Source organism: Phodopus roborovskii, unplaced genomic scaffold, assembly GCF_943737965.1.
Source record: "Phodopus roborovskii unplaced genomic scaffold, PHOROB, whole genome shotgun sequence".
Classification (NCBI taxonomy): Eukaryota; Metazoa; Chordata; class Mammalia; order Rodentia; family Cricetidae; genus Phodopus; species Phodopus roborovskii.
The window spans coordinates 3,206,589-3,233,663 of record NW_026125295.1 but is presented as its reverse complement, the minus strand read 5'-3'; the positions used below and the strand labels follow the sequence as shown (position 1 = coordinate 3,233,663).

Genomic DNA, 27,075 nt, shown 5'->3' with positions numbered 1-27,075 from the left:
TTTGATTAGCAACTAACAACCTGTGACTAGTAGATTGAAAACTCCTGGAATCTATTAACTTAGCAGACCTCAGGCTTCCACAGCCCCAAAGCTAAGAATGTCACCAAGAGACATCAGAGGTCCCCATCTTGCTGTAAGCAGCTCCCTCTGATGCGCCCAACTACTAATGTATTTCAAATGTGCCTTGATTTATAACTCCCTTTGTTCTGTAAAGCTACAGAAGTGCTCCCACAGGGGAACGTCCAGTTTGGGTTCGCCCAAATCTGTGTTCCGGGGCCTTGGTCACTCAAATTTGGCTCTTGAGAATAAACCATCTCTTATTCTTTTTAAGGTGAGAGCATTATGGGGGTGGGGTTGTTTTTATTTTGTTTTGTGTCAATAGTTGAAACATTTGAACTGAATTTGATTTGATTTTTGTTGTTTTAAAAAAAAAACAGCATAGTGCTGGTTTTTATTTATTTATTTTTTTTCTGGGTGTTTTGTTGGTTGTGTAGCCCTGGCTGTCCTGAAACTCCAGTTCCAGGGGATCCAACCCCCTTCTGACCTCCTCGGGTACCAGGCACACACATGATACACAGACACAGAAGCACAACACTCATAGACATAAAATAAATAAATGTTTAAAATCAAAAAGAGTATTTTTGCTTGTTTGTTTTTCGAGACAGGGTTTCTCTGTATTATTTTTGGAGCCTGTGCTGGAACTCACTCTGTAGACCAGGCTGGCCTCGAACTCACAGAGATCAGCCTCCCGAGTGCTGGGATAAGGCCTGCACCACCAACGGCCAGCTCAAAAAGAGTGTTTTATAAAAAGTCTTAAACCAGGTGGCAGTGTGGAATGCCGTTAGTCCCAGCACTAGAGGGGGCAGAGGCAGGTGGATCTCTGCAAATTCCAGGACAGTCAGGGTTACACAGAGAAACTGTTTCAGGAAGGAAAAAAAAAAAAAGGAAGGAAGGAAGGAAGAAAGGACCAGAACTAAGCTGTGTGACTTCTGAGGTCCAATAACAGGCCAGGAAAAAAACATACCAGATGAGCCAAAATATCTCTTTCGGTTGCTTTGCTGCTGGGCCAGTTATTTCCTCAGTCAGGGGAAGAAGAGAAACTGATACAGCCAGGGCTGTGGGCCTCTGAGAGATGAAGGCAGAGAGAGACAGAGCGGGACACGGGGCATCCTCCGACCTCTGTGCTCAGGTGTGTGCTCGTATACACACACACACACACACACACACACACACGGGGGGGGGGAGAAAAAGAGAGAGAGAAAGACGTATCATGATGCTGAAGATGTTTCCTGGTTGGCTTTAACTGCCTGCCAGCTTTACGCACGCAGCCTAGGGCCAGCTAAAAGGAGCAGCGCCATTTACATCCTTTACATTCCAACACTGGGGAGGCCGAGGCAGCAGGGTATCTGTGAGTTTGTGGCTAGCCGTGTTTATATAGTGAGTTCCAGGCTAGCCAGGGGTACATAGTGAAATTCTGACTTGTTAGTTTGTTTGTTTTTGAGACAAAGTCTCTATATAGTCCCTGGAGCTCACTATGTAAACCCGGTTTCATAGAGATCCTACTGCCTCAGCCTCCCCAATGCTGGAATTGAAAATATGTGTCACCCCGCTGGCTACAGAGAGCCCGCCTTTAAAAAAAAAAAAAAAAAAGAGGCAGAGTAGCGGGAGGGTGGGGGAAGGGAGGTGTGTGCACGCACCTGTGCGCACACACGCATGCACACGCAGAAATAAATAGCGCAGCACGGTACTCTGGGGCATTTCACCCTACTGGTGTCAGCACCCAGCGCACAGACACACACACACACACACACACACACACACACACACACACACACGCACACATCCCTGGAGGCTCGTCACCAGCTGTGACCTGGGCGGTGCGTTCCTGGGAGAGGCCAGGGCCCCAGGCGTCCGGTTTCCTGCCCACGCCAGTCCGACTTCCGCGCGTCTGGTGGGCAGGAGCTTGCGGGCATCTGCTCGCCCGTCCTCTCTGGGTCCCCCACAGTTGGGAAGAGGGAGCCGTGCGCCCCGCCCCTGAGGCCCCGCCCCGGCGTCCCGCCCCAGCTTTACTGGCCGGAGGACCCGGGGCCCCGGAGGCGGCCCGCCGGTCTGGGCCCCCGCGATGTCGCACGGATCGGGGCTTATCCGGACCACGTGCAGCAGCGGCGGCGCGCCGGGGACAGGCCAGCCCTCGGAGGGACTGCTGGACACGGTGTACCCGCGCACCCCGGGCGCCCTGCTCAAAGTGGCGCAGATGGTAAGAAGAGTGCAGTGGGTTGGGGCCGCGTACAAGGGGCTGCACCTGGACGGAAGCCCGGGAGCACCGCGCCCAGTGTCTGCTAGAAAGTTCCCGGAGCAGCCCGCAGGATCCCCGACCCCCTCCGCGCTTCTCCAGCCGCCACCCCGCTTCCCCACCGAAACTTGGGGTGCAAGTTCCTCCCTGCCCTCCTTCCTCTTCTCCAGGCCGCGCGTCTCGCACCCGGGCAGGGGAGGGAGAGTCCCGCGCTGTCCCTTGCCACCCCCGGCCGCGCCCGGCCGCCCGAAAGCTAAGGGCTCGGCGTGGCTTTCGGATTTCTGCTGGGGACGGGGAGATGCGCCGCCCTTAAGACCATCGCCGGGCTCCTCCTCAGAAAGCAGATGGTTAACTGGAAAGGCCTGTGGCCGAGGGGCTTCTGGGGGTCACTCGGAGCCAGGGAGGGTGAGGGGGCCGGTTGTTAGTGTGACCAGGGCTGCACGAAAGCCTGTGGCTGAGAGAGCCAGGGATGGCCCGCCAGAAGTGTCCTGGCCTGTTGCAGTTTGCTCTTTACCCACCGTTCTTTCCTCCCTCCCGTTTTTTGTTATCAACTTCTTTGAAATGCGTCGTCTTCAATCCCTTTTCTGTTTGTGTGGTGTGCTTTGAAACAGGGTTGGGCGGTTTGATGCCCCGCTCACCGTGGGTGGAGAGGAGGCTGGTAGTTTTGTAGAAAGCCCTGCGGACGTAAGTTTAGGGACCCGGGTGCAAGGTCACAACCCGGAAACTGGGACCTGCCTGCCAAGCTGGAGCAGCCCCCAGGGGTTGGGGTACTGGGCCAGGGCTTTCCACCATCCATAATCTGTTATTTTGGTTGTAGAAAGGTGACTGGCATTCCTTGCAGAAAGGGAGGAAGGAAAAGCTCTTCCTCTCTTAAGAAGGGTACCTGGATGGACCAAAATTGGACACAGGCATTTTTAAAAGGAACTTAAAAGGTCTGGTGCCCAGCAGTTTTGGTTTGAGCCGAGCGGACCCAGGCTGAGTCTTGACTAGCCAAACAAAACCGAGAGGCCACCCTTTTGATCTGTAAACGATGGCACAGGTGGAGATGGGGTTCCAGGGGCAGAGGTTTGGCTCAGAGGTCTCTGCCTGAATCCACAAGAAGTGAAGCCGATGAAAAACGTCTCTGCTAGCCTGCGGTTTTGGTGCACAAAATTAATGATGGGGGGGGGGGAGTCAACGCTGGCCCATGGGTTTGTATGTGCCAGCTTGTGGGAGACAGTGAAAGGGGGTGTTCCAAATCAGAGGGCAAAGATTTCAACCGTGACTTCATCCGCCTGCTGCCTCTCTGCTCCTCTTAAAACCCAGGCCAGGGGACTCCTGGCCTTTGCTTCAGCCTGCTCATCAAATCCCGGGAGCGGGAGCGAGGCTGCCTGCTTGGGCCTCCTGCCTGGCTCCTGCCTCTGCCCAGCTGTTCGGGGACTGTGTTCTGACATGGGGTCTTCACTGTTGGAACCCTTATCAGTTGTGGGTGAACAAAAGCAGCTGCCCTGACAGCACCCTCTGGGGCCACCATCTCAGTGACATACAGACCTCTGTTTCTCACGGGATGTGTTTTCAGTGTGTTCTGACCAAGAGATTTTTTTTTTTAGCATGTTACCTTAAGAACCACAAAGGTTGAGGCTGGAAAGATGGCTCAGTGGTTAAGAACTGGTACTCCCATTCCAGAGGACCCAAGTTCGATTCCCACACCCACTTCAGCATCTCTATAACTCTAACTCCAGGGAAGTCTGAAGCCTTTGGCCTCCCTGGCTATCATGAACCTGCCCACTCACAGATGCGCATACATACCTTAAAAACTAAAAGCTGCAAAACTAAAAGCCCGGACTGGGGCTGTAGCTCAGCTGGTTAAAGTACTGGGTTAGAATGTGAACCCTGTGACTGATTCCCAGCACCCATAAAACTGGGCATGGCGGTGTGTGCCTTTTATCTTATATCGGGGCTCAGAACTCAGATGGTAGAGGCAAAAGGAGCAGGTGTTGGTGGTCGTTCTCAGCTACTCAGTGAGTTCCAAGCCAGCCTGAGCCACACGGGACCTGACAACTTCGGGGAACTTGCCTCGGGCCCCTCTGGGCTTGTCACTTCTGGAAACGAAGTCTCCTGTAGCCCTGGATGCCCTTTACCCAAGTGTGGCTGTTGCACTCCGGAGCTTGATGTCTTTCACCTTGCTCTGTGGGCTAGCCATATGATCACTGTTCTTGACTTGAAGGAATTCGTTTAAAAGCATCTTTTTGTTTGGTTGGTTTTCCAGACAGAGTTTGTCTGTGTAACCCTCGCTGTTTCGGAACTCCTCTGTAGCTCAGACCAGACTTAAACTCAGAGATCTGCTTGCTCCTACCTCCTGGGTGCTGAGATTAAAAGCACGTACTATACCACACCCAGATTGCTCTGCCTTTTTTTTTTTTTAAGCCAACTTTCAATAATGTGAAGGGAATTGCGTACTGTACACCATGACTGTGTCATCTCGCTAAATGCTTTTAAGGAATGGAGTGAGTCATGTCATTGACCAGTGAGGAAGCACCCTGAAAGGCTATGAGTATCAAAGCCACACAGCCAGTGGGAGCAGCTGAAGTCTGGTTCGCACCCCAGGACACACAACTCTGGCCGAGTTTGAATTTGCTAACTATCCAGAGAAATCAAAACCCACGCATGGCAAGACAATGTCACACACACATGAAGTTGATGGCCATAAAAGGGACAGATGACAAGTGGCTAATGTGTGGACGGTGTAAGGAGGCTGGAACTCTGGGAGTGTAAAATGATACTGGGAAGACGAAGCATGTTGTGCCACAGATGCACAAAGACCTGAATTTGCTACACACACACACACACACACACACACACACACACACACACACACGGTGCCATGTGACCACTATTCCTATTAGCCTAGCAGACGTGAACACGTACACTCATATGTGTTCATTTCCATGGTGGCATTATTCACAATAGCCAGGCGCTAGAAACAACAGACAGCCCACTCAGCGGTGAATGAATGAATTAACAATAGGGAAATAAAAGCATTACAGTTAAGTATTATACAGCAAAAGAAAAGGGAGGCAGGCTACTGAGGCAGGCAACTGTATTGGAGCTGGGAAAACCCTGTGCTAAGTAGGAGTAGGAAAGCCACCCACCAAAAGACCATATTCTGTGGTCCTGACCCGATGAAATGTTGAAAACAGACAAATTTATAGACATGGACGAAAATCAGTGGCTGCTTAGGGCATGGGAGGAAGGAAGTCAGACATGACTGTTGGTGAGCAGAGGTTTGGGGGTGGTGACTGAAACGGTTGAAAGTTGTGGTTGGTGGTTAGACAACCGTTAGACTGTACTAAAGGCCACTGGACTAACAGGAGGTGGGAATTAAGGCGCAGTCAGCCATTTATAAAATGGCCTTAAAGAAGCAGTTTGGGGGCAAAGAGCATTTGGGCAGCCTCCGGGACTGTATCTCAGGGACACCCCCAGCCTGCCCAGCCTCGCAGAGTGCAGGCTGATGGGCCAGTCTTCAGGTGCTGCCTGGGTATCCAAGGGGTCACAGCTGGAAGGGAAAGAATGGATGTAGAGGTCAGAGGACAACTTTGTGGAATCTTCTAGAAGTGGTGTGCACACCTGTAATCCCTGCCATTCGGAAGGTGGAGGCAGGAGGGTCACAAGTTCAAGATCATCCTTGGCTACACAGAGAGTCCAAGACCAACCTGGACTACAATGGACCTTGCCTTTAGGGTGGGGGGAGGCATAGTGTGGCACACCTTGGACCCCAGAAATTCCCACCAGGGGGTCTACATAGCAAGCTCCAGGCCAGCCAAGGCTACATGGTGAGACTTCCTCAAAAGGAGCAAAATAAATAAATAAATAAACATGTTAGCGTCCCTCAAACCTTCAGCTATAATAATTAAAAGTGCGATCAGACCCCATCCAAGTGTGACCTGAGCCTTCACTGTCTACATCCAGAAATACAGAGGGCAGCTAAGAAACACACTGCTAAGATTGTGCCCAGTCCTATCCTGAGAACAGGAAGCCACTTTCCGTTAAAGGCTAAACCAAATTAAAAATTGTTCAGGCTGGAGAGATGGCTCAGTAGTGAAGAGTGCTGGCTACTCACTCTTTCTGAGGTCCTGGGTTCGATTCCCAGCACCCACATAGCAACTCACAACTATCTGTAACTCTGGTTGCAGGGGATCTGACACCCTCTTCAGGCCTCTGTGGGCACCAGGCACACAGTCAGACATACATGCAAGAAAAACACTCATCACATGGAAGAAAAATAAAGAAATCTTTCTTTAAATTGATAGTAAAACTGGGCTCTATCTGTCCTAATCAAAGAGGTGTGGTCTTTGTACAAACCATCCAAAGCACAGAGAACACACTCTCCCATTCACCCTCCTCCAATCTTAGTAACAAGTAAAACTTCTTAGAATTTTTTTAGGAGATACATATAATTTTGGTATTGTTTTATGACAAAATTAAATGACAATGTACATGTACTATGAGAGGCTGGCTTTGGGCTTATTGAATACAACTTACATTTACCTGCTGTTTGGCTTTTAAATCTTTATGGGGTGCTTGTCTGTGCATGTGTTTGTTGTCCTGTGTGTGTGTGTGCGCTCGCGCGCGCGTGCGCGCGCACCTTCGAGAATGCACGTGTGCATGTGCACACATCCAAACTTGATCTGCGCATGTGGCTTTTACATGGGTTCTGGAGACCAGACTTGAGTCATCTGGCTCTCACAGCGGGTGCCTCTCTCCCAGGCTGCATTTATCGACCTTCCCTGGTCTAGTTTTTAGACTTCTAGTGTCTATAAGCTAATGGCTGTCCCTTTATTGTCCACAAACTTCGGGGTGCCAAAGGGCATAGTAATCTTAATTGCAGTAGTGGATTTGGTGCCTGGCATCTTGGGAAAAATAAAAAAAACAATGACAGGCCAACCAGGCATGCTTTGAAACATGCCTGTACTTAATTAATGGTGACAGTGACTGTAGACAGCTCTAGAAGGTAGAGCCCCACGAATGGGAAACTTCATATCCGCAGATCCAAAGGATGTTGTCGACAGAGCCAAAGTGTCCCTCACCCCGCCCCCCCCCACACACACACCGTCCCCCGTGCCAGGCACCTTGAAGAGCCAGCTGCCGCCATACTGAGAGCCACTGGCCACAGGTGAGGTAACCCTGCCTGGAAACCATGAGGAGGGGGCACCAGGCTGCAGGCTTGCAGAGGGGAAAGGGTACACGGTCCCTTATCGCACCAGTGATTGGCCCCCTAGTGTGCCAATACTCCCAGAGTTTTGTTTGTTTGTTTTTTAGCTGTGCAGTGGGTCCAGAGACCCTCCAGGGCCCTCCTGGCTGTGTGGGAGTGGCGCCCTGGAACAGTGTAGTTCTTCAAATTCTGGTTGAAGAGAAGGCCTTCCTCCCCTGCCCCGGGAGGTTTCCTGCATGGTCCATGGGCAGTGCATCTGTTTCCTCCCTGCCAGCTGCCAGCCGCTGCTTCCCCTTGTCACCAGACTGGCCCTGTAGCTTCCTCGATGGCTGGCTGGCTGGCTACACTCCCAGTATTCCTCACAGGCCAGTAAAGGCATTCTGGGCTCTCCAGGGCCTCGACCCAGCTGGAAGGGAACCCGGGCACTCCAGGATGTGACCACACTCCTGCGGACCCCACTGCGCTCCTTGCCGGGCAGGTGTAGCTGCAGAGGCGTGGCCTGCAACAGTCAGGTCCCCTGGCGCGTGCTGGCTGTGGGCGAGGCTGAGACCCGACTGCCTGCGCCCTGAGGCAGCACACCCACCCCAGGTTAGCCCAAAGGCTTGACTGGAGCAAGTGAAACTTTGCTGGTCTCTGAGGGACGGGGATCTCAGGAGCCCCTTCTTCCCAAGGCCATGGATTGGAAGATGGAAAAAGAAATGAGAACCTGCAGTGGGACCTCGGGGCGTTCATCCCCACCCCCCACCCCGCGCGTGTGCAGCTGTCTGCAACTCCCCAGGGTGCTCAAGAAAGAGCAAAAGCAAACAAAAAACCTTCTCCCCCCTGCACCCCCCCCCCACTGCAGCAGAAACGTGTTAGTTAACTAAATCCAGCAAGTAAGAGGTGCTTCACTGGGTGTTTCCTGGTTGAAATCTCACTGTCTTAGGAGGCTGGGTCCTATGTCCTATGCCTTTGTTTACTGATGAGTATTGAGGCAGAGGAGCTATGTCATTTGCTTAGGGCCTGAAAGCCATGACTAGTGACACTTGGGTTCCAATCAAGTCAGAGGTTTTTTTTTTTTTTTTGGACAGGGTTTCATCCCAGCCTCTGTTTGCTGTGACCTAAATATAAGCCCGCCCTTTTGACCCTCCCACCCGGCCTCCTGAGTGCTGAGAATAAAAGCATGGGTGCTGTGGTCCTTGCTTGCCTAGCTTATTAGTGAGACATCATAGACGCTTACCAACCAAGTCATCCTCCCCAGCCCCTTTTAGGTTTATCTTATTATTTTAGTGTGTGTGTGTGTGTGTGTGTGTGTGTGTGTGTGTGTGTTTGCATGGGTTTATGTGCACCACAGGACCTAAGATTTCCTGGAACAGGAGTTACAGGTTATAGGCAGTTGTGATCTGCCATGCGAGTCCTGGGAACAGAACCCAACTCCTCTGGAAGAAGTACAAGCTCTTAACCACTGAGCTATCTTTCTCCCCCCCCCCCCCCCCCCCCGCTGTGTAGTTTTCTTTTCCCTTTTGGATAAACACAAGTATTGAGATAATTATGACTATCCCCATGCTTAAGAGGAAAAAAAAATCTATTGAATTCTGCCTCTGCATCTGAACCTGGCCAGGGCCAACCAAGTCACCTTTTTCTCAGCTTTTGTGTGTGGTGAGCAGGCTCCCCCAGCCTGGCTCACCATGACAGACACGCCCTTGGGGAACCAACCCCAGGGAGAAGCTCTTACTGAATTCCTGATGCTGGTGCTGACTGATGGTGTCCGAAAAGGGGATGGAGCGTCCTTGCCTGCTGTGTTCTGCAGAAGCCACTGGAGCTGCCTCTTGTCTGTCTCCTACCCTCTGAGGCTCTGCCAGGCGTGTCCAGTCTTCACACTGGGACAGATGCTGCCATATACAACGTTCACACCAGAGAACTGCACAATTGCACAACTGAGTCTCTCTCTTCTCTTCTGCCCCCAACCCCCCACACACACACACATCTAAATGTTTTAAGTAAGTGGACAGTGTGTCAAACCATGTTCATAGCTGTCCTGGGGCACGTGTGGCCCACTGGCCACAGGTTGAACACATCTGGTGGGATCTGATGCTCTGTGGTTATTCGCACCTGCTGCATCTCCTGGCTGTGACATCTGGCTTGTCTGCTGTCTTCCCTAGTGTCCCTCTGGACCCCCAGCTCCAGGCACAGATGCCCTCAGGACTTTCATGTCACATTGTGCTATCCACTGAAGGAGCTGTGTTATTTTATTGTTTTATCCAACTCTAATTTAAAATAAGAGAAGGTAGAGTAGGGAATCAATATTTACCGAGTGAAAAATAAAGTCGATGGGAAAGGAAATTATTTCAGCAGCCTTTTCCTGTTTCAACAATGTTGCGGTAATAGCAATAACTGAATGTGTGTGTGTGTGTGTGTGTGTGTGTGTGTGTGTGTGTGTGTGTGTGCTTGCCATGAGGTGCACATGTGAGCATGTGTGTATAGAAGCTAAGGGTCACCCTCAGGCATCCTCAGTTATTGTCCCCTTTTGAGACTGGTTCTCTCTCTGAATCTGGAGCTCACCTGCCTAGCCAAGAAAGCCCCAGGAGTCTGCCTGCCTCCACCTCCCCAACACTGGGGTAACAAGCGATGGCCATCGCTCCTGGCTGTTTTCACATGGGTGCTGAGGATCAAACTCAGGTCCTCTTACTTATGCAGCAAACACTTTACCAACTGAGCCAACTCTCTGTCCCTTCTCTGTACCTCTGTTTGTTTGTTTTGTTTTTCAAACAGGGTTTCTCTGTGTAACAGCTTTGGCTGTTCTGGAACTCACTTTGTAGCTCAGGCTGGCCTTAAACTCCCAGAGATCCGCCTGCCTCTGCCTCCTGAGTGCAGGGATTAAAGGCGTGCACCACTACTGTCTGCACACTGTTTTGTTTTGAACTCCTATAACAACCTAAGTCACCACCACCGACACATGTGACCTGGGGAACAGTCCGTGAGCGCTAGAGTGGGACCTTCCCGTTACCTCCTGTTGTTAACTTGGGAAATCAGACCACAGACATGCATGTCTGTAGGGCGATGCTGCTTTTGTTTCTGGGACAAGGTCTTGTTATGCTATCCCAGCTAGCCTGGAACTCACAACCCTCCCGCCTCTCCACCTTCCTAGTGCTGAGATGACGCATGAGTGCCACCATCCCCCGCTGTGACATTGGTGTTCCGGGTTTTCTTCCCAGCATTGGTCAGGGTGTCCTGTTCACTGCATGACACTTTGGGTTGGGGAAAGAACTCTTGGGCAAGAGAGGTGTGGTGGTCTGAATGAGAGTACCCCATAGGCTCATATATTAACAGCTTGGTACCCAGTTGCTGGAACCGTTCTTCGTTTGGCAGGGGTTAGGAGGTGTGGCCTTGTTGGAGAGGGTGTGTCATGGGGGGGGTCTTTACGCCATTCCAATTGGCTCAGCCCCCAGCTGAGCACGCTCTTTTGTAAGTTGCTTTCATTGGGCGTGTCTCTTCACAGCAAGAAAAGAGTAGCGAAGACAGACAACACACATGCCTGGTGAGATGACTCTGGGTGAGTGCTTGCTTGCAAGCCTGGAGACATGAGTTCCGATCCCCAGAACCCACAGAACATCCAGACCCAGGAGCACAAGTCTGTACTCATAGCAGTGTGCCTACGGGACTTGGGAGGCGGAGAGAGCTAGCCTGGCTTACTGTATGCTACCATGTGATGTACCCAGTGTACATTTCCAGAAAGGGCCTTCTCTATATGCTGCAGTCCTATTGCCAAAGGGAAGTATTCAATGGCACTGACGATGTTATCTACAAGTCTTAGACTTTACCACAACCCGCCAGCGTCTGCTCTGGGGCCCCAGGGTCACGTGATCCCACGTGGTCTCTTCCCCTTCAGTCTAGATGCTTTCTGGAATTACGTGTTTATTATCACGCATGGTTTATGTGGCGCTGGAGACTGAACCTTAACTTATGGCTTTGTCCCAACTGACCTGTGTTCTCTGCAGGGTCTTTCTCTCATTAAACCTCCATCCACTGCAGCATTACTTTCCCAAGAGGTCAATATCAATGCATTGCATCTCTCTCCGCCTGTAGACAAGGCTGTGCTCAGACTCACCGGGATCTGCCTGCCTCTGCTTGCCGAGGGCTGGGATTAAAGCCAGGCAGCTGTCACAGCCAGCCCACCTTATTATTATTTTTAATTATTTTATGTGCATCGGTGTTGTGCCTGCATGTCTGTCTGTGTGAGGGTGACAGAGCCCCTGAGAGTAGATTTACACACAGTTGTGACCTGCCATGTGGTGCTGGGAATTGAACTCTTCCAGAAGAGCAGCCAGTGATCCAAACCGCTGAGCCGTCTCTGCAGCCTCAGCCACCTTATTATTTTTGAGGCAAGGTCTTTCATTGTGCCTGGGTCCCGCTAATTCTGCTAGACTGGCTGGCTGCCAACCCCACCTCTCTGGTGTGGGATCACAGGTGTGCACGGGTGTTGGGAACAGAACTCAGGTCCCCACTGTGTGTGGTATTTCACGAACTGAGCTGTTTCCCCACCCCCTTCCTGTTTCGTCAGACAAAACATGAGTTGACTGTGTTCTTGGGGAGTCTCACCCCTTCCCTCCCCTTCCTTTCCCTCCTGCTCCCTTCTCTTCAGAGTCACTAACATAGGTGTCTGTATTTCCCCCCCAATCCACGTTCTCTTAATTACTGTTACCTTTACAGTGATCCTTCAAACTGGATAGTGATCATCTGCAGAATTGTTATGATTTTTCCCACTTTACCTTCCCATAGAAAGTTTAGAATCAGTTTGTGAACACACCACACACACACACACACACACACACACAAAGCCCGCATGATGCTGAGTTTCGATGCAGGTTCTGTTGAACTGGCTCATCAGTTCTGGGGAGAATTCACTTCCTGACAATGTTGTATTTTCAGAAAGTATCTTCCAGTTTGCTGCTGTTACGAGTGGTATTTGTTAGCTAGGTGGTAGCGCACACCTTTGATCCCAGCACGAAAGAAGCAGAGGCAGGCAAATCTTTGAGTCAGAGGGAAAACCAAAAAGGAGGTGGTACTTGCTTTTAGTGTGTAAACTCAACAGTCATTGCTCACATACAGAAATATGACCGCTCTTGTAGGCTGAACTCTGCGGCTGGGCCATTGCTGAACTCGCATTCCTTCTAGAACCTTCCTTTTTAGTTCCACTGGATGTTCTGTAGACATGAGCATATTGCCTAGAATAAAACTATACACTCCCCTACTCAAGTCACAGCTTCAAACTGAGGCTGGTCCTTGCTTGCTTCCTGAGAGGTTTTGGTTTTGTTTCTTACCATGAATGGATACTGAAATTTTGGCCATCTGCTTTTTCTACATCACCTGACAGGGTATGTGGCTGCCTCTCTCATGTCTGTGTGTGGATTCAATAACTATTAAACCAGCTGTGCCCTTCTGAGACACGCTGTGTCTTACATGCTAGGATGCAGGTGAAAGGCAGAGACTCCGAGGCTTACAGCCATTCCTTCTGAGATGTCTGCATACGAACAGCGCACTAGAGTTATTCAGAATCCATACCCTTTGTCCCTTCTGTGACTGACTTTTGTTTCGTTTTGTTTTTTAGACAGGGTTTCTCTGTGTAGCCTTGGCTATATTGGAACTCACTTTGTAGACCAGGCTGGCCTAGAACTCAGAGGCTTCTGCCTCTGCCTCCCGAGTGTTGGGGTTAAAGGTGTGCCCCGCAGCCACCACCGCCGCCCTTCTGACTTTTTTTTTAACTTGTATTTTTTAACCTGCCATGCTTTAGGAGAGAGCATCCTGCAGCCCCGGCTCTGAAGCAGAGGTTAGAGGGAAGCCTTTGGTCTTGGTAGCAAGGCTCATGAAGACCTCAGCTGCCCTTGCCATGGGACTCTCTGCAGCTGTCAGTCACCTCAACTGTCCCCCTGAGGACTGCCAGCCTGTGTCTGGTTAGCTGTGCAGTTGTAGGTGCAGGTGGAAGGGTGTGGGTACACGGGGGACAGACCTGTCATCAGGCTTCCTGGTCTCCCCACTTCCTCCCAGGGCCTCCAGGCCGGGGCGGGGCCTTCTGTAGAGAATGAAAAGCCCTGTCTTTCTCCTTCGACGAGCTTCCACAGCGACCAAGTCAGCCTCAGTATCCGGATAGGCCTCAGACCCCAGACCCATCTGTCCTTCCTATAAGGCAGAGGTCCTCAACCCGTGGGTCACGATCCCTTGGGGTTGCTGAATGACCCTTTCACAGGGGTCACCTAAGACTGTCGGAAAACACAGATAATTACATTTTATGACTCATAACGGTAGCAACATTACAGCTGTGAAGCAACAAGAAGTAAGTTTACGGTGGGGTCTCCACAACACGAGGTCTGTATTAAGGGGTTCGCAGCATCAGGAGGGTGAGAACCGCTGCTCTAAGGGGTTCTCCCAGGCGGCCTGCCCCTCCGGGGACCAGGGCTGCCTGCAGGGTTGAGGTGGGGAGGCCCGAGCTGATTTCATTAATGCTTGGTGTGTGGGAGGATCTGGACTCAATTTCAAACGGTTGTGAGATTTCTGAGGACCCTGCAGTGGTGAGGGAGGGGTAGGGAAGTGCTGCTGTGGCCAGTGCATGTGCCCACAGGGCTCCTGGCAGCACCATGAGGCAGAGTCCCCCAAAGCCCTGGGGACGGGGGGGCGGGGAGCTGGCTGCCTTCCCCTCTCCTGGCATTCCCCTGGCTGTTAACAGGAAATGGTTCTCTCGGTCCTCAGATTTGCCATTAAGAGCCTTCATCCTCTAAAACATCCTGCCAGCCACGCCCCACCGTCTTGCCAGCCACGCCCCCCCCCCACCGGCTTCAGGGCTTCTTGTCTTCAGGCAGCCTGTCCCCTGGTTCACTTCTGGTCCCCACGATGGGTGATCACACATGCTGAACAATGATGGCATTCCATCTGTGACCCGGGCCACAGGCCCGCCATGGTTCTCGTGGGCTTGCTTGGCCATTTTTCATCCCAGACTGACCCTCTCCTCAGGCTGGCACAGGCTTGGCCCCGGGCTGCTTTAGTTTTTAATCGAGGCATCCTGCAGCCTCATTGTGGCACTCAGCAGACACACACTTCTGGCACTTGCCCAAGGCGGTGTGCCAGGCCTCTTGCAGGGTCTGGCTAGCCTCGCTGAGTCTCTGACAGTTGATTTCCCATGATGCTGGCCAAAGTTCCAGCCCCACCATGTGCCCTTTGTCCGAGCTTCCTGGAGACTCCCCCTGGCAAAATGGGAGCCAGTGTGGGCTTTTGTTTCAAACTTTGCTTCAAACTTTCTCGTTATCATGTGTGTGTGAGTGTAGGCGTGTATCCCGTGGCTCACATTTTGGGGGTCAGAAGAAAACCACCTGGGCTCTGGGATGGGCCTCTGACATCAGGCTTGCATGGCAAGTGCATTTACCTGCTGTGACATCTCATCAGCCAGTTGTTTGGGTTTTTTGTTTTTTGAGAAAGGGTTTCTCTATGTAAACCTGGCTGTTCTGGAACCCACTCTGTGGACCATGCTGGCCTCCAACTCAGAGATCCCCCCTGCCTCTGCCTCCTGAGTGCTAGAATTAAAGGTGTGCACCACCAACCCGAGACCAGTTGTTTGTTTTTTGAGATGCGGTCTCAAGCTAGTCTCTAACTCTCTGCATAGGAGAAAATGGCCTTGAATTTCAGATCCTCCCTCCTCCACCTCCCAAGGGCTGGAATTGGGCTTGTACAGCTAACTATGCCTGACTTATAAAGGGTTCAGGGTTGAACCTAGGGCTTTGTGAGCACTAGGCAAGCACTCTGCCAGACAAACTACACCCCACTCCCTACACTGGTTTTTTTGTTTGTTGTTTGTTTGGTTGGTTGGTTTTAGTTTTGGTTTTCAGATAGTCTCACTCTGTAGCACTTGAAGCAATCCTCCTGCCTCTGTCCATGCTGAGATTAAGGGCAAGGGCCACCATGCTTAGCCTCAGTGTAATCTAATATCCTGACTGACAACTGGGGATGTGGTTGGTACTCAGTGAATATTATCAAATAAATGGGTCCCCTGTGTAGCCCTGGCTTTCCCAGAACTCACTCTGTAGAGCAGGCTGGACTTGAACTCACTGAGATCTGCCTGCCTCCGCCTCCCCAGTGTGACATAAATATATTCTTGTTCCCTTCCTAAAAGCAAGGGTAGTCTGAGCCAAGCAAGTTCTGAAAACAGATGTATCAGTTAGCTTTCTGCACAATAAATAGTTAAAATCTTAGCTAGGCAGTGGTGGTGCATGCCTTTAAGCCCAACACTCAGAAGGCAGAGGCAGGCAGATCTCTGCAGGTTCCAGGCCAGCTAGGGCTACACAGAGAAACTCTGTCCCAACCCCCCATCCCCACCCACCAAAAAAAAATCTTAATGACATCCAGTAAGTACTTACTGCTGACTAGACAGGACTCTCAAGGGTCAGCCCTGCGAGTCCTGAGTCTAAGCTGCTGTGAGTCAGGCTGATGTCACCTCCTCTGGGCACCCTCCAGTGTGGTAATTGGAATGGCTTGTCCTAGAACCAGCAGGATGGTAGCTTGCAATAAAATGTGTAGGGGCGGCTAGTGATGTGGCTCAGTCTGTAGAGTGTTGTTTACCTAGTATGCAAGAAGTCCTGGGTTCAATCCCCAGCACTGCCAAAACCAGGCCTGGCGGGACAAGCCTGCTGTTAAGTCTGTGGGTACACACATGCCATAGTACACATGTGGAGGTCAAAGGACAGCCCACAGGGGCTTGGTTCTCCCTCCCGCGAGGGCCCCAAGGATTGAATTCCGATCACGCTTGGCAGCAGTCACCGTTATTCACTAAGCTATCTCATCGGTTCAAGGAGGGGTCACATTTAATGCTAAGAAGAGCAATGTGTGAGAGCACTCGGTCCTAGATCCTTCTTCTCCTAGGGAAGCATACATGGGTGTCTAGAGGATGCTGGAGGCTGGTGCTTCTTCCTGATGCTCCTGAATGTCGCCAGCAGCTGTCATTTGCCCACAGCAGAGCTCAGTTCTCCAGGCCTGCCTGCAAGCCTGCCTCCAGGCAGCAGGTGGTTCAGAACTCTCACCCACCAGGGCTGTGGCCCAGAGGTGGGGGTTTACCACGCTGTTCTCCACTGGTCCCTGACACAGGGCTATTGTGTCGCCCTTGGGACAACGCTGTCAGTGACATCAGCTGCAGTTCAGCTAAGCCTGCCCGTGTGGTGTCTGTAGCCATAGGACAGTGTCAGGCAGAACCCCAGGCCCAGGTGTTAGGTGGTTCCTTCACACCCATGCCCATCATTGTCCCTTGACAGAGAGCAACTCTTACTTTCAGTACATGCCAAGTATGTTCTTTGAGTTTTTCTTCGTTTGACGGTTTCATTTTGGTTTTGTTGTTGTTTTGTTTTCTGTTTTTATTTGTTTTGAGATCTTACCATGTAGCTCTGGCTGGCTGGGAATTTGCTATGTAGACCAAGCTGGACTTGAACTCTTAAGAGATCTGTCTGCCTTGCCTGTTTTAAAAGTGCCTGTTGCTGGGCTGGAGAGATGGCTCAGCAGTAAGAGCACTTACTGCTCTAACAGAGGACCCAAGCTTGGCTCTCAGCCCCATGTCAGGTGGCTTACAACTGATCATCAGTGACTCCAAGCTCCAGGGGGTCTAATGCCTCCGGCTCTCTCTGTCACCTGCACTCACTCACATGCACATACACATAATTAAAACTAATAGGAATAAATGTCTTGCAAAGAGCACTGGCTGCTCTTCCAGTGGACCTGGGTTCAATTCCCAACACCCACATGGCAGCTCTAGACTATCTGTGACTCCTGCTCCAGGGGACCCAACACCCTCACACAGACATACATGCAAGCAAAATACCAAAGTACATACAATGCAATTAAATAAGTCTTAAAAAGTGGCTGTTCCTGGGCTGCGGAGTAGGATTCATTCCCCAGCACCACATAAAGCTGGATGTGATGACACACGCGTGCCTGTGGTCTCAGTCCAGGAGGGGACAGAGGAGGACAGATGTTCACAGTCATCCTCATTCACAGGGAAGCAGAGGCTGGCTGGGATAATGAAACTCTGTCTCAGAAATAAACCAAGGCCAGCACGATGGCTCAGCTTGTAACGGCTCTTACAGCCAGAACTCTGGTGCAGGAAGACAAATGACCCCTGAACACTTGTCCTCTGACCTCCACACTTGCACTGTACCCTGTGTCCATTTACACACACGAAGTGGGACATTCTGCTCAGTGTGGGAGACACTGATCCCTGGTTGGGCTCTGGACAGTATAAACGGAGACAGAGGGACGCTGGGGACAGTTAGCCCTCTGCTTCCTGATTGTGGATGAGGTGTGAGCAATGCGTCAAGATCCTGCTGCACGGAGTTCCTGGCCATAAAGTACTGCACCACTGAAATGTGAGCCAGACTGTCTTAGCGTTTCTACTGCTGTGCAGAGACACCGAGACCACAGCAACTCTTTGTTTGTTTTTTATTTTTGGAGGCAGGGTTTCTCTGTGGCTGTGGAGGCTGTCCTGGAACTAGCTCTTGTAGACCAACCTGGTCTGGAACTCACAGCGGTCTGCCTGCCTCTGCCTCCCTAGTGCTGGGATTAAAGACGTGTGCCACCACTGCCAGACACAGCAACACTTATAAAGAAACAGTTAATGGGATGGCTTACAGTTCAGAGGTTTAGTCCGTTACCATGGTGACATGGTGTCATGCAGGCAGATGTGGTTTTGGGGAGGTAACTGAAAGTGCTTCATCTTGCCAGCAACAGGAAGTGAACTGAGACACTGGGCATGGCTTGAGCATATGAGACCTCAAAGCCCGCCCCCGCAGTGACGCACTTCCTCCAACAAGGCCACACCTCCTAAGAGTGGCACTGTCTATGAGCTTATGAGGGCCAAATACATTCAAATATAACACTAAAACCCTTCCCCCTTTAAGTTGCTTTTGTCAGAGTATTTAGAAACAGGAAAAAAGAACTAAGAGAGTCTGCTTGCTTCCTTTATGGCTTTTTGAGATAAAGTTTCTCTGTGTGGCCCTGGCTGTCCTGGAACTCACTCTGTACACCAAGCTGGCCTCAAACCTGGAGATTTGCCTGCCTCCTGAGTGCTGGGATTAAAGGCGTGCACCACCACAGCCCAGCTCTTGTTACTGCTCTTTGGAAACACTTTTATTGCTATATGTGTTTATTTATTACAGGGGCATGCTTGTGGAGACCAGAGGACAATGTGTGTAAGTCAGTTCTCTCTTCCACTGTGTGGGTCCCAGGGACCAATTCGGACCATCGAGCTTTTAATACCCTGACACTGTGTTGTTGCTCTTTGTATTTATTTTGTGTTATGGTGGGGTCTTACTATGTACCTAAAGCTGACTCTAATTCCCTGTGCAGCTCAGGCTGGCTTCAAACTCTTAGCAATCTCCTCAGCCTCCGAAGAGCCTAGGTTACAGGTAGTGTTTTGTTTCTTTCTACCAGTTAGGATGATTAACTCCTTAGAACAGAAACCTCTTGGAGCCACCCAAGTCCACAGTGGATGCTGTGAAAGCTAGAATCTCTGAGGTGGGCTTTACCTGAACAAGGGCATGTACGGCAGAGCAGAGGGATAGGGAGATGGCATTCAGTAGAGTGCTTGCCAGGGGGACTCGAGTTTGGGTGCCCAGCACCCATGTGAAAACGCTAGCCATGTGTACGTTATCTCTGGGGCATGATGGGATGTCAGCCTCTGGCTCTGTGTGTGTGTGTGTGCGTGCACACATGCACAGACACTGATTCAAATATGTGAGTGCCTAAAGCTGAGCCAGCTGGATTAGTTAGTGACTCAGTATGGCTCCATTTCCCTATATGAAACAAAGGATGATTTTTGTCTACCTGGCAGAGTTCTTGGATGCTCCAACTGGATCACGTATGCCACACGTCAGTCAGTGATAACTTATGTCCACTGATGAGGACAATGGATAAGTTGCTGCCTTTGCCGTCCGAAATAGCTGAATATTATTAGCTTTAGCTAATACATAAGCCCTGGCTCCCCTGAATGTATTTTTAAAGCCTGTGTTATGTGAAAGCAAATTCTTCCATCCTCCCAGCCAATGTGTGTGGGAATAACCTGGATGGTAGCAATGTGTCAATTCAGGCTTGAATTGTGAGGGACGGTTCCACTGGGTTCCCGTTTGTCCCCCCTCTCCCGGGTGCCCGTGTTGGGCAGAAGTGTGCTAGCATCCTCACGTCTGCTGCAGGTCACCCTGCTGATTGCCTTCATCTGTGTGCGAAGCTCCCCTCGGGTGGACTATGGCGCCTACACCTTCTTTGAAGTCGTCACCATCTGCGACCTGATAATGATTCTCATCTTTTACCTGGTCCACCTCTTCCGCTTCTACCGAGTGCTCACCTGCATCAGCTGGCCCCTGTCGGTAAGGAGGGCGGGGCCCCACTGTCAGCACGCAGGGGTTGGGACATGGCTGCTTCCACCCTGACTCTTCACTGCTTGCTGGGCATCTCTGCTGGCCTCCTGAGGGTTCTCAAACTCGCTTCCCAGGGTCGGAAGGCTGGGACTCTTATCTGCTGTGTGTGCGGGGCACAGGAGGACAGGCCTTGAAGGAAGGAGCTGGTGAGGGTGTGTACACTGTTGAGAGAGTTCAATGGTGACACTTGGTGGCAGAGGCGGAGAAGATAAACCAGAAGGCTCTATTTTGAAGACAGTGTCTTACAATGTAGGCCGGGCTGGCCTCAAACTCACGGAGATCCTCCTGCCTCTGCCTCCCAAGTTAGAAGTCTGTGTTATCACACCCGACAGTCTTAATTTTGTGCCTGTTTTTTAGGAGCATAAAGGCACTCCTTCATCAGTTCTAACAGGGACCTAGTGAATTCCTTAGGATCCACTATGTACTAGATCACACCATCCACAAATATCAATAGCTCACTTTTGGCCAATGTAGACGCCTTGCCTTATTGTGAAGAATTAGCAGGACAGAGGGGCTGAATGTTGGATAGGAGTGGCAAGAGGGTGTCACGTGTCACGGCCTTTTCTGTGACCTCTGAAGGGAAGCACTGTCTTCCATGTTGACTGTAAGACTAGGTATGAGTTTTTATAGATATGCATCACCAGACAGAGAGCCCAATGTGTGAGTGCTTGTGTGTGTGTGTGTGTGTGTGAGAGAGAGAGAGAGAGAGAGAGAGAGAGAGACAGAGAGAGAGACAGAGAGAGAGACCTTGGTGCTTTTGCTTTTGATATCTGTTATTTTTGTTGTTTGTTTTGTTTTGTTTTATGCTGGGTTAAACCTAGCACAGAAGGAAAAGATTCACAAATTCATCTAGGGAACTGGGCAGTTCTCAGTGACCGGCTCTGTTCACCAGAGATGTCCCTGTCTCTGTCTCCTTCTGCTTGCCCGGCATCCTTTCTCTCCAGCGTGGCTCTCCCTGGCGCAGCTTTCTACACTGGTCTCCTGAGACTTGCACTTCTTCCGGCCTGAATGTCCCAAGGGAGAGAGTGTGGCTGCCCATTCACGTCTTCTTTCTTCTGCCCCGGCTTCCAGGAACTTCTGCACTATTTAATCGGCACCGTGCTTCTGCTCATCGCCTCCATCGTGGCTGCCTCCAAGAGTTACCAGACTGGCCTGGTAGGGGGAGCCCTGACATGTTTTTAGTTATCCATTCAGATTTCAGTTCCTTTCTCCCCGACAGGGGCCGGGGAAGGGGTAGATCTGGGGGCCTTTCTTCTTAGAACCCACGTGTGCCTCAACCCAGACAGCCGCTCTCTCCAAAGAGCCTGGCACCTGCGCTCTAATCAGAGGGTCCGGGAAGGTAGACAAGGACTGCTGACAGACGTAAACGGCTACAGTAGTAGCTGGGCCTCCTCCCTCAATTCACTGTGTAGCTGAGGGTGACCTGCACTTCTGACCCTACTGCTCCACCTCCTGAGTTCTGGGATTATAGCTGTGCTCCACCCTTGCCCAGATGTTTTGCCGTGCCGGGAATTGAACCCTAGGCTGCCTGCATGGTAGGCGGGCACTGCACCAACCAAGGCTCATCCCACCGCCCATCGTTAATTTTGTCAGTGTTCAGGCCTAGAAGGGGCACCCTTACCTCTTTCAGAAGTGACAGTGACCCATCTAATAGCGTGCACAGCTAGCTAGACTGTACAGAACTCAGCACTGTGGGACATACGTGACATACAGGAGTGCACACACGTATGGACCCATGGCTGAAACATTTTTCAAAGGTCTAGAGAGTCTGATTTGTGATTTTGCCAACTTCATATCTGAGCGGGCTTCGGTCAGTACCCAGGCAAGAATTGTTTTGTGTATTTGTTTTAAGGCTTGGTCTCTGGTGGCCCAGGATGGCCTCTAACTTAATAAGTAGCCAAGGATGTCCTTCAACTTGAGATTGTCCTGACCGCAGTCCCACAGTGCTAGGCTCTAAGGTGTGCAACAGCCTGCACACCTAGCCTGTGGTGCTGGGGGGTGGAGCCTAGGACTTCCTGCAAGCTGGGCGAGCTCTCTACCAACTGAGCTCAGACTTTTACAATTAGTTCCACTTACAAATATCCCCAGGATTCTCCAGACTGTGGCCTATCGTCCTGTTTGCCCATTTGCCCCTGGAGTTTCCCCTAGGTTGACTCTCTGCTCAGGTCCTCACAGTGAGGACCAAACATGTCTGCAAGGGGTGGCCACGCCCGTAAACAGTGGAGCCCCGATGTACCTTCAGCTCCGCGCTCCATGCAACCTCCTAGCAGACAGGTGGCTGCTACCTGCAGGTTAGAACCAGCCTGACAAAGGTACATGCCAAGGAAGAGGGCAGGGATCCACACGCCCTGCACCACACACACACACACACACACACACACACACAAAGGGTTTCCCACTGGCTTTTATAACCAGGCCACACATAAACTGTGTCAGGCCCAGTAGCTAACATTTATCACACCACAGGGAAGCCAGAAAAAAAATAAAACAAAATGAGCTCCCTGTTCATGAGGAAGTAGCCCTCTAGCTTAGGCGAGGAGGACGGGGCCCATGTGACAATTAGCAAACGAGGCACTGTGGTGTAGACTAGCATTCTGTAGGGTTGTAATAATAAACTGTCCCGTGGTGCAGTGCAGACACTTGGGGGTTGGGTGGTAGTAATGTCCTACTTGTGTAGGACAGACAATGGGAGGCAAGGCCTGGCCCTAGTCAGCTAATTATGTGACTCAGACAATCTGTACAAAGATAGGCAACAAGAATGCTTTGGGGCACAGGCTGCTAGGGACAGCAGGTTACCTAACTGACCTGGGCCTGGAAGAACACCAAACCTTTTTGGAAATCTAACCTTTGTCTGGCTGCTCCTGGACCACACCTGTCCAATGTCAGCTGTCAATCAGGGCTATACTAGTGAGAGCATGATGACCTAAGCAAGGCCTTTGTGTGGGTCTGAGGACACTTGGGCCACAGGCTAGCAGAGTGTGAGTCCTGGAGCCCACTACCCAGGGTCAGACCCTGTACCTGGCCCCGGCGAGCTCTGGGGTCTTAAGCAAAAAAGGTAGCTTCCTGTCCCTCTCCTGGTTTAGCTGTGAAACAGGAAGGGCGGGGGTGGAGCATATCCCCCCCTTGGGGGTCTGTAGGTTCAAGACTCAGCTGCCCGGAGGCTTAGAAACATGACAGATGTATAATCACTCCCCAGTGGCTACTGGAGGGTGTGGCAGGAGAGTGCATGGCCACCAGTTTCCCGGGTCCCCAGATACCAGGGCCATGATTGCTCTCCCTCAGCCATCTTTGAGGAGCCTATTAGGTCAAGTCCAGCCCTCCTCAAACCCAGCACTAGATGGACCCTGGAAAGGGTAGGAGTCTGGCCCTAACTTACTTTTACTGTTATGATTTAAATATGCGTAGACATAAAGCTGAACTCGAGGCTTCCGCTTTTAGCTCTTCTGAGGCTGTAAAACTGGCAGAGACCAGGGGCTGTTACCAATGAAACCCAATGATGCTAGCCATATAATCAATCTGCTGGAACGTTCCAAGGTTTAAATCCAAATTAAAATTTACAAACAATACCACCTCTCTCATTTTTTATTGGTTCTGGATCATCAGGGTTCTGAGCTTGGCCCCAACTAGGCTGTAAATATAAACCCAAGCCAGGGGCCAGAGTTACCTGGCTCCTGGGCCTGACCAGGGGACCAGAAGCCCCAGATTGGATCTTTCCAAACTTGCCCTCTGCAACTGAGTACGGACCAGGTGGCTAGGTGAAATGGCTCCCCAGTTTTGTTCCTAGGACACAGAAGAAAATGAGCGATGGCCCTACAGCTCTGATCCTTTCCTCTCCCACGGTAGATCTTTGGGTTCCTGGCCTGCTTCCTCTGCCTGGCAAGCTTGTGGCTGTCCTACAAGATCACCTATATAACCCAGTCGGCAGGTAGGCACCAGTCATCGAGATGCAGGGTGCACGGGGTAGGAGGAATGCCTTGTACCAAGTAGAGTTGGAGGGCGGGGCACCGAAGGAAGAGGGTGGGGCCCAAGGACCCTGACTGCCTTCCTACCCGTCTCTACACACCCAGGGACACACCCTGGGATGCTCACTGCATGACCTTGAACTCTGGTCTTTTTGCCTCTGCCTCCCAAGTACTGGGATTCTACAGGCATTTCAAACTCTTACAAAATGTGGGCAGTCTTCATTGCTTTGCCCTTTTCTTAAGCAACGTCTCACTATGAAGCCCAGAGTAGGTTTGAACCTGCAATCCTCCTACTTCAGCCTCCAAAGCAATGGGATTGCAGGGGGTGTCACACCAAGCCTAGCACTCAAGCAGTGCCTGGTCTCTTCCCAGTGTTTCCTCTCTGAAAAAGTCATGCAATTGTGCTTATACAAGAGAACCAGAGATGGGTACGGTGGCGCACTCCTTTAATCCCGACACTGGGAAGCAGAGACAGGTGGATCTCTGTGAGTTCAAGGCCAGCCTGGTCTACGTGGCTTGTGTCATGCCAGGGTGAGACCCTATCTCAAAACACGCCTGCCGTTTGCCCCCCACTACTTCATCGTATGCCAGGCGTTTTCCTGATGCCCTCAGGAATTCTCAATCTTCATTTCATTTTTCAGTGACGGGGACATTCGCCCGTTTTCCTACTCGGTTCTAGGGATTTGGTTTTGCTTGACTTTTTTTGTTACTAAGTCCTGCTATAATGAATGCCCTTACTAATTAACCCTGCTATACGTCCTTAGTGGTTTTTATCCTTAAGTTCTTTGGAGACCGAGGCTAGCTTCGAACCTTTGGCAGTCCTCCTGCCTCGGTTTACCCAGTGTGCACCACCACACGAAATAAAAACTGATTGTGACATCGTGGAGCTGGTGGTAAATGCTTGTGATCCCAGCAGTGGGGGGTGGAAGCAGGGAGGTCCAGAGTTCAAGGCTACCAGACTACACTTCACAGTCCTGTAACACGAAAACATTAGATTTCAGAAAGCCCAAACCAACACAACTGTTTAAGATTTTAAGGATGGGGGCGGGCTCCTGTGTGTGTGAATGTAGGTGCCTTCAGAGGCCAGAAGAGGGTATTTGATCCCCTGGAACTGGAGTTACAGACAGTTGCGAGCCCCCCGGCATGGGTGCTGGGAATAGAACTCGGGTCCTCCGGAAGAGCGTGAGCAGCACATGCTCTTCCGGTAAAGTCGTCCTTCTGCTCCTCTGTTTTCCTTTCTGGAGAACATAGCAAGCGCTGCTTGCTATGCAGGGCATGAGAACCAGGGTTCAGATCCCTAGTACTCAGTGGAACGGGGCTAATATGGTGGCTACATCTGTAACTCCAGCGCTGAGCTGGAGGCAGGCAGAGACCCTGGCCCTAGTCAGCGAGTGCCAGATCCAGTGAGACGCCCACTCTTTCCAGAGCCGGGACATGTGGAGCAGGAGCCTGCGGGTGGCTTCAGGGTGATTCCAGGTCCTGGCAAGGTGACCTAACTTCCCATTTCTCTCTCCAGATGCATCTGCCTGACAAGGCCATCGCCCTCTGTCCCCTCAAAAGGACCTGCAAAATGTAGGCTCACCCCAGGAGGACCCCAGGCGTGGCTATGGACTTTTCCGGTGACAAGGCCTTCCCTGGCTTTGTCAGGACATTGGGCTCCTGAGCATCAAGCGGCTGCAGCCTCCTCCCAGCCTGCCACAGAAGACACCCCTCCACTCTGGGCTCTTAGCACTGCACTGAGTACAGTGGACAGACTTCTGGGCCCGCCTGCATAGACATAGAAACACTATGTGGCCGCTCTGTTTCTCCGGTCCCTATCTCTGCCTCCGTCGTGGTGTGTGTGAGTGGGAGGGTGTGGTTTTTAATAAAACATTAGTCAACTGCAGCAGGCTTTCTTACTGAATGGGATGTCTGTACACCAGGCCTTTCTGTACCAGTTTGTGTCTGTTACACATTCAACCCCTGTGCTCTGTATGGATTCCGGGCCCTATCACCCCTTTCTCCCTCCCAGGCTGGCTTCCATTTAAACTGCAGCTGAGGATGACCTTGAACTCGTGACCCTCTTGCCTCTACCTCCCTGATGCTGAGATTGCAGGTGTTGCCAGGATACCCAGCTTCCTGTGGTGCTGGGGATGGAACCCAGGCTCCATGCACAGCAGGCAACTACTTCACCAACGGAGCCGCATCCCCAGCCACACACACCATCCCCATTTTTGGTAGAACATTACGTAGACTGGGTTGGCCTTGAACTTGCTTTGTAGGCAAGGGTGACCATTGAACTCGTGATCCTCCAGCCTCCACCTCCCAAGGACTGAGATTCTAGCTGTGTACCACCACGTCCAGCTTTGACTTTTAATTTCCTGGACCTCAGATTCTCTCCTAGTTAGGACATTTCCAGGAGTACACTGGGACAGTGTGAACACAGGTCAGGATCCTTGTAAGAATCTGGCGATGGTGGCCCACTCCTTTAATCCCAGCACTCAGGAAGCAGAAGCAGGCAGATCTCTCTGAGTTCCAGGCCAGCCTGGTCTGCTGTGTGAGTTCTAGGACAGCCAAATCCACACAAAGAAACCCCGTCTCGAAAAATCAAAACAACAACAACAAACGTCTGGTGAGTCACTGCATGTGACGAGGACACCAATGGAAGCTGGGAGGAGTTAAGAGTGACCGGGTAGGCAGAGCAGGTGATGGGGGCCATCGTGCTGGGGGCCAGCAGGTTGATGCAGAGGGATAACAATGGAACCCAGGCCTTGGCCCACCAAGTTCCCTAGATGTGCTGACCAACTCCATCCAAGAAAACAGAGATGCGTCGCAAGGCAGGGGACTCCTAACGCCTTGCCCACAAAGTGCCTGCCGGCTGGGCAGACACAAGTGGGAATCCAGGCCCCAGGCACACCGACAACCTGGACGCGCTCTTCTGCATTGCATTGCGGAGCCCTGCTGGACTGGAGGAGCCCTGGGTGGGAGCCTGGGGAGGGCACTTCTGCGGGAGAAGGGGCTGAGAAGAGTGGCCAGGCAGCAGCTTCTTGAAGTGGCCCCTTGGCCATCAATGGATCCCATGCCTCCTCCCTCCTGGCCTGGCAGCCCACACCTGTAATCCCCACACTGTGGAGGGTAGCGGCCGGCAGGGGGTCATGATCAAGGTCATCATCAGCTACTATAAAGTCCGATGTCACCCTGGGCTACATGAGCTCCTGTCTCAATTTAAAA

At 51.5% G+C, this 27,075-nt stretch overlaps 1 protein-coding gene across 1 annotated transcript; it reads left to right on the top strand.

Moving 5' to 3' along the window:
• The first annotated feature begins 1,979 nt into the window (after positions 1-1,979).
• Cmtm7 (CKLF like MARVEL transmembrane domain containing 7) lies at positions 1,980-25,750 on the top strand. The gene is made up of 5 exons (XM_051201970.1): positions 1,980-2,257; positions 19,679-19,852; positions 20,975-21,058; positions 23,747-23,828; positions 25,382-25,750. The coding sequence occupies exons 1-5, from the start codon at positions 2,123-2,125 to the stop codon at positions 25,393-25,395; spliced, it is 489 nt and encodes a 162-aa protein (XP_051057927.1). The 5' UTR covers positions 1,980-2,122; the 3' UTR covers positions 25,396-25,750.
• The last annotated feature ends 1,325 nt before the right edge of the window (positions 25,751-27,075 follow it).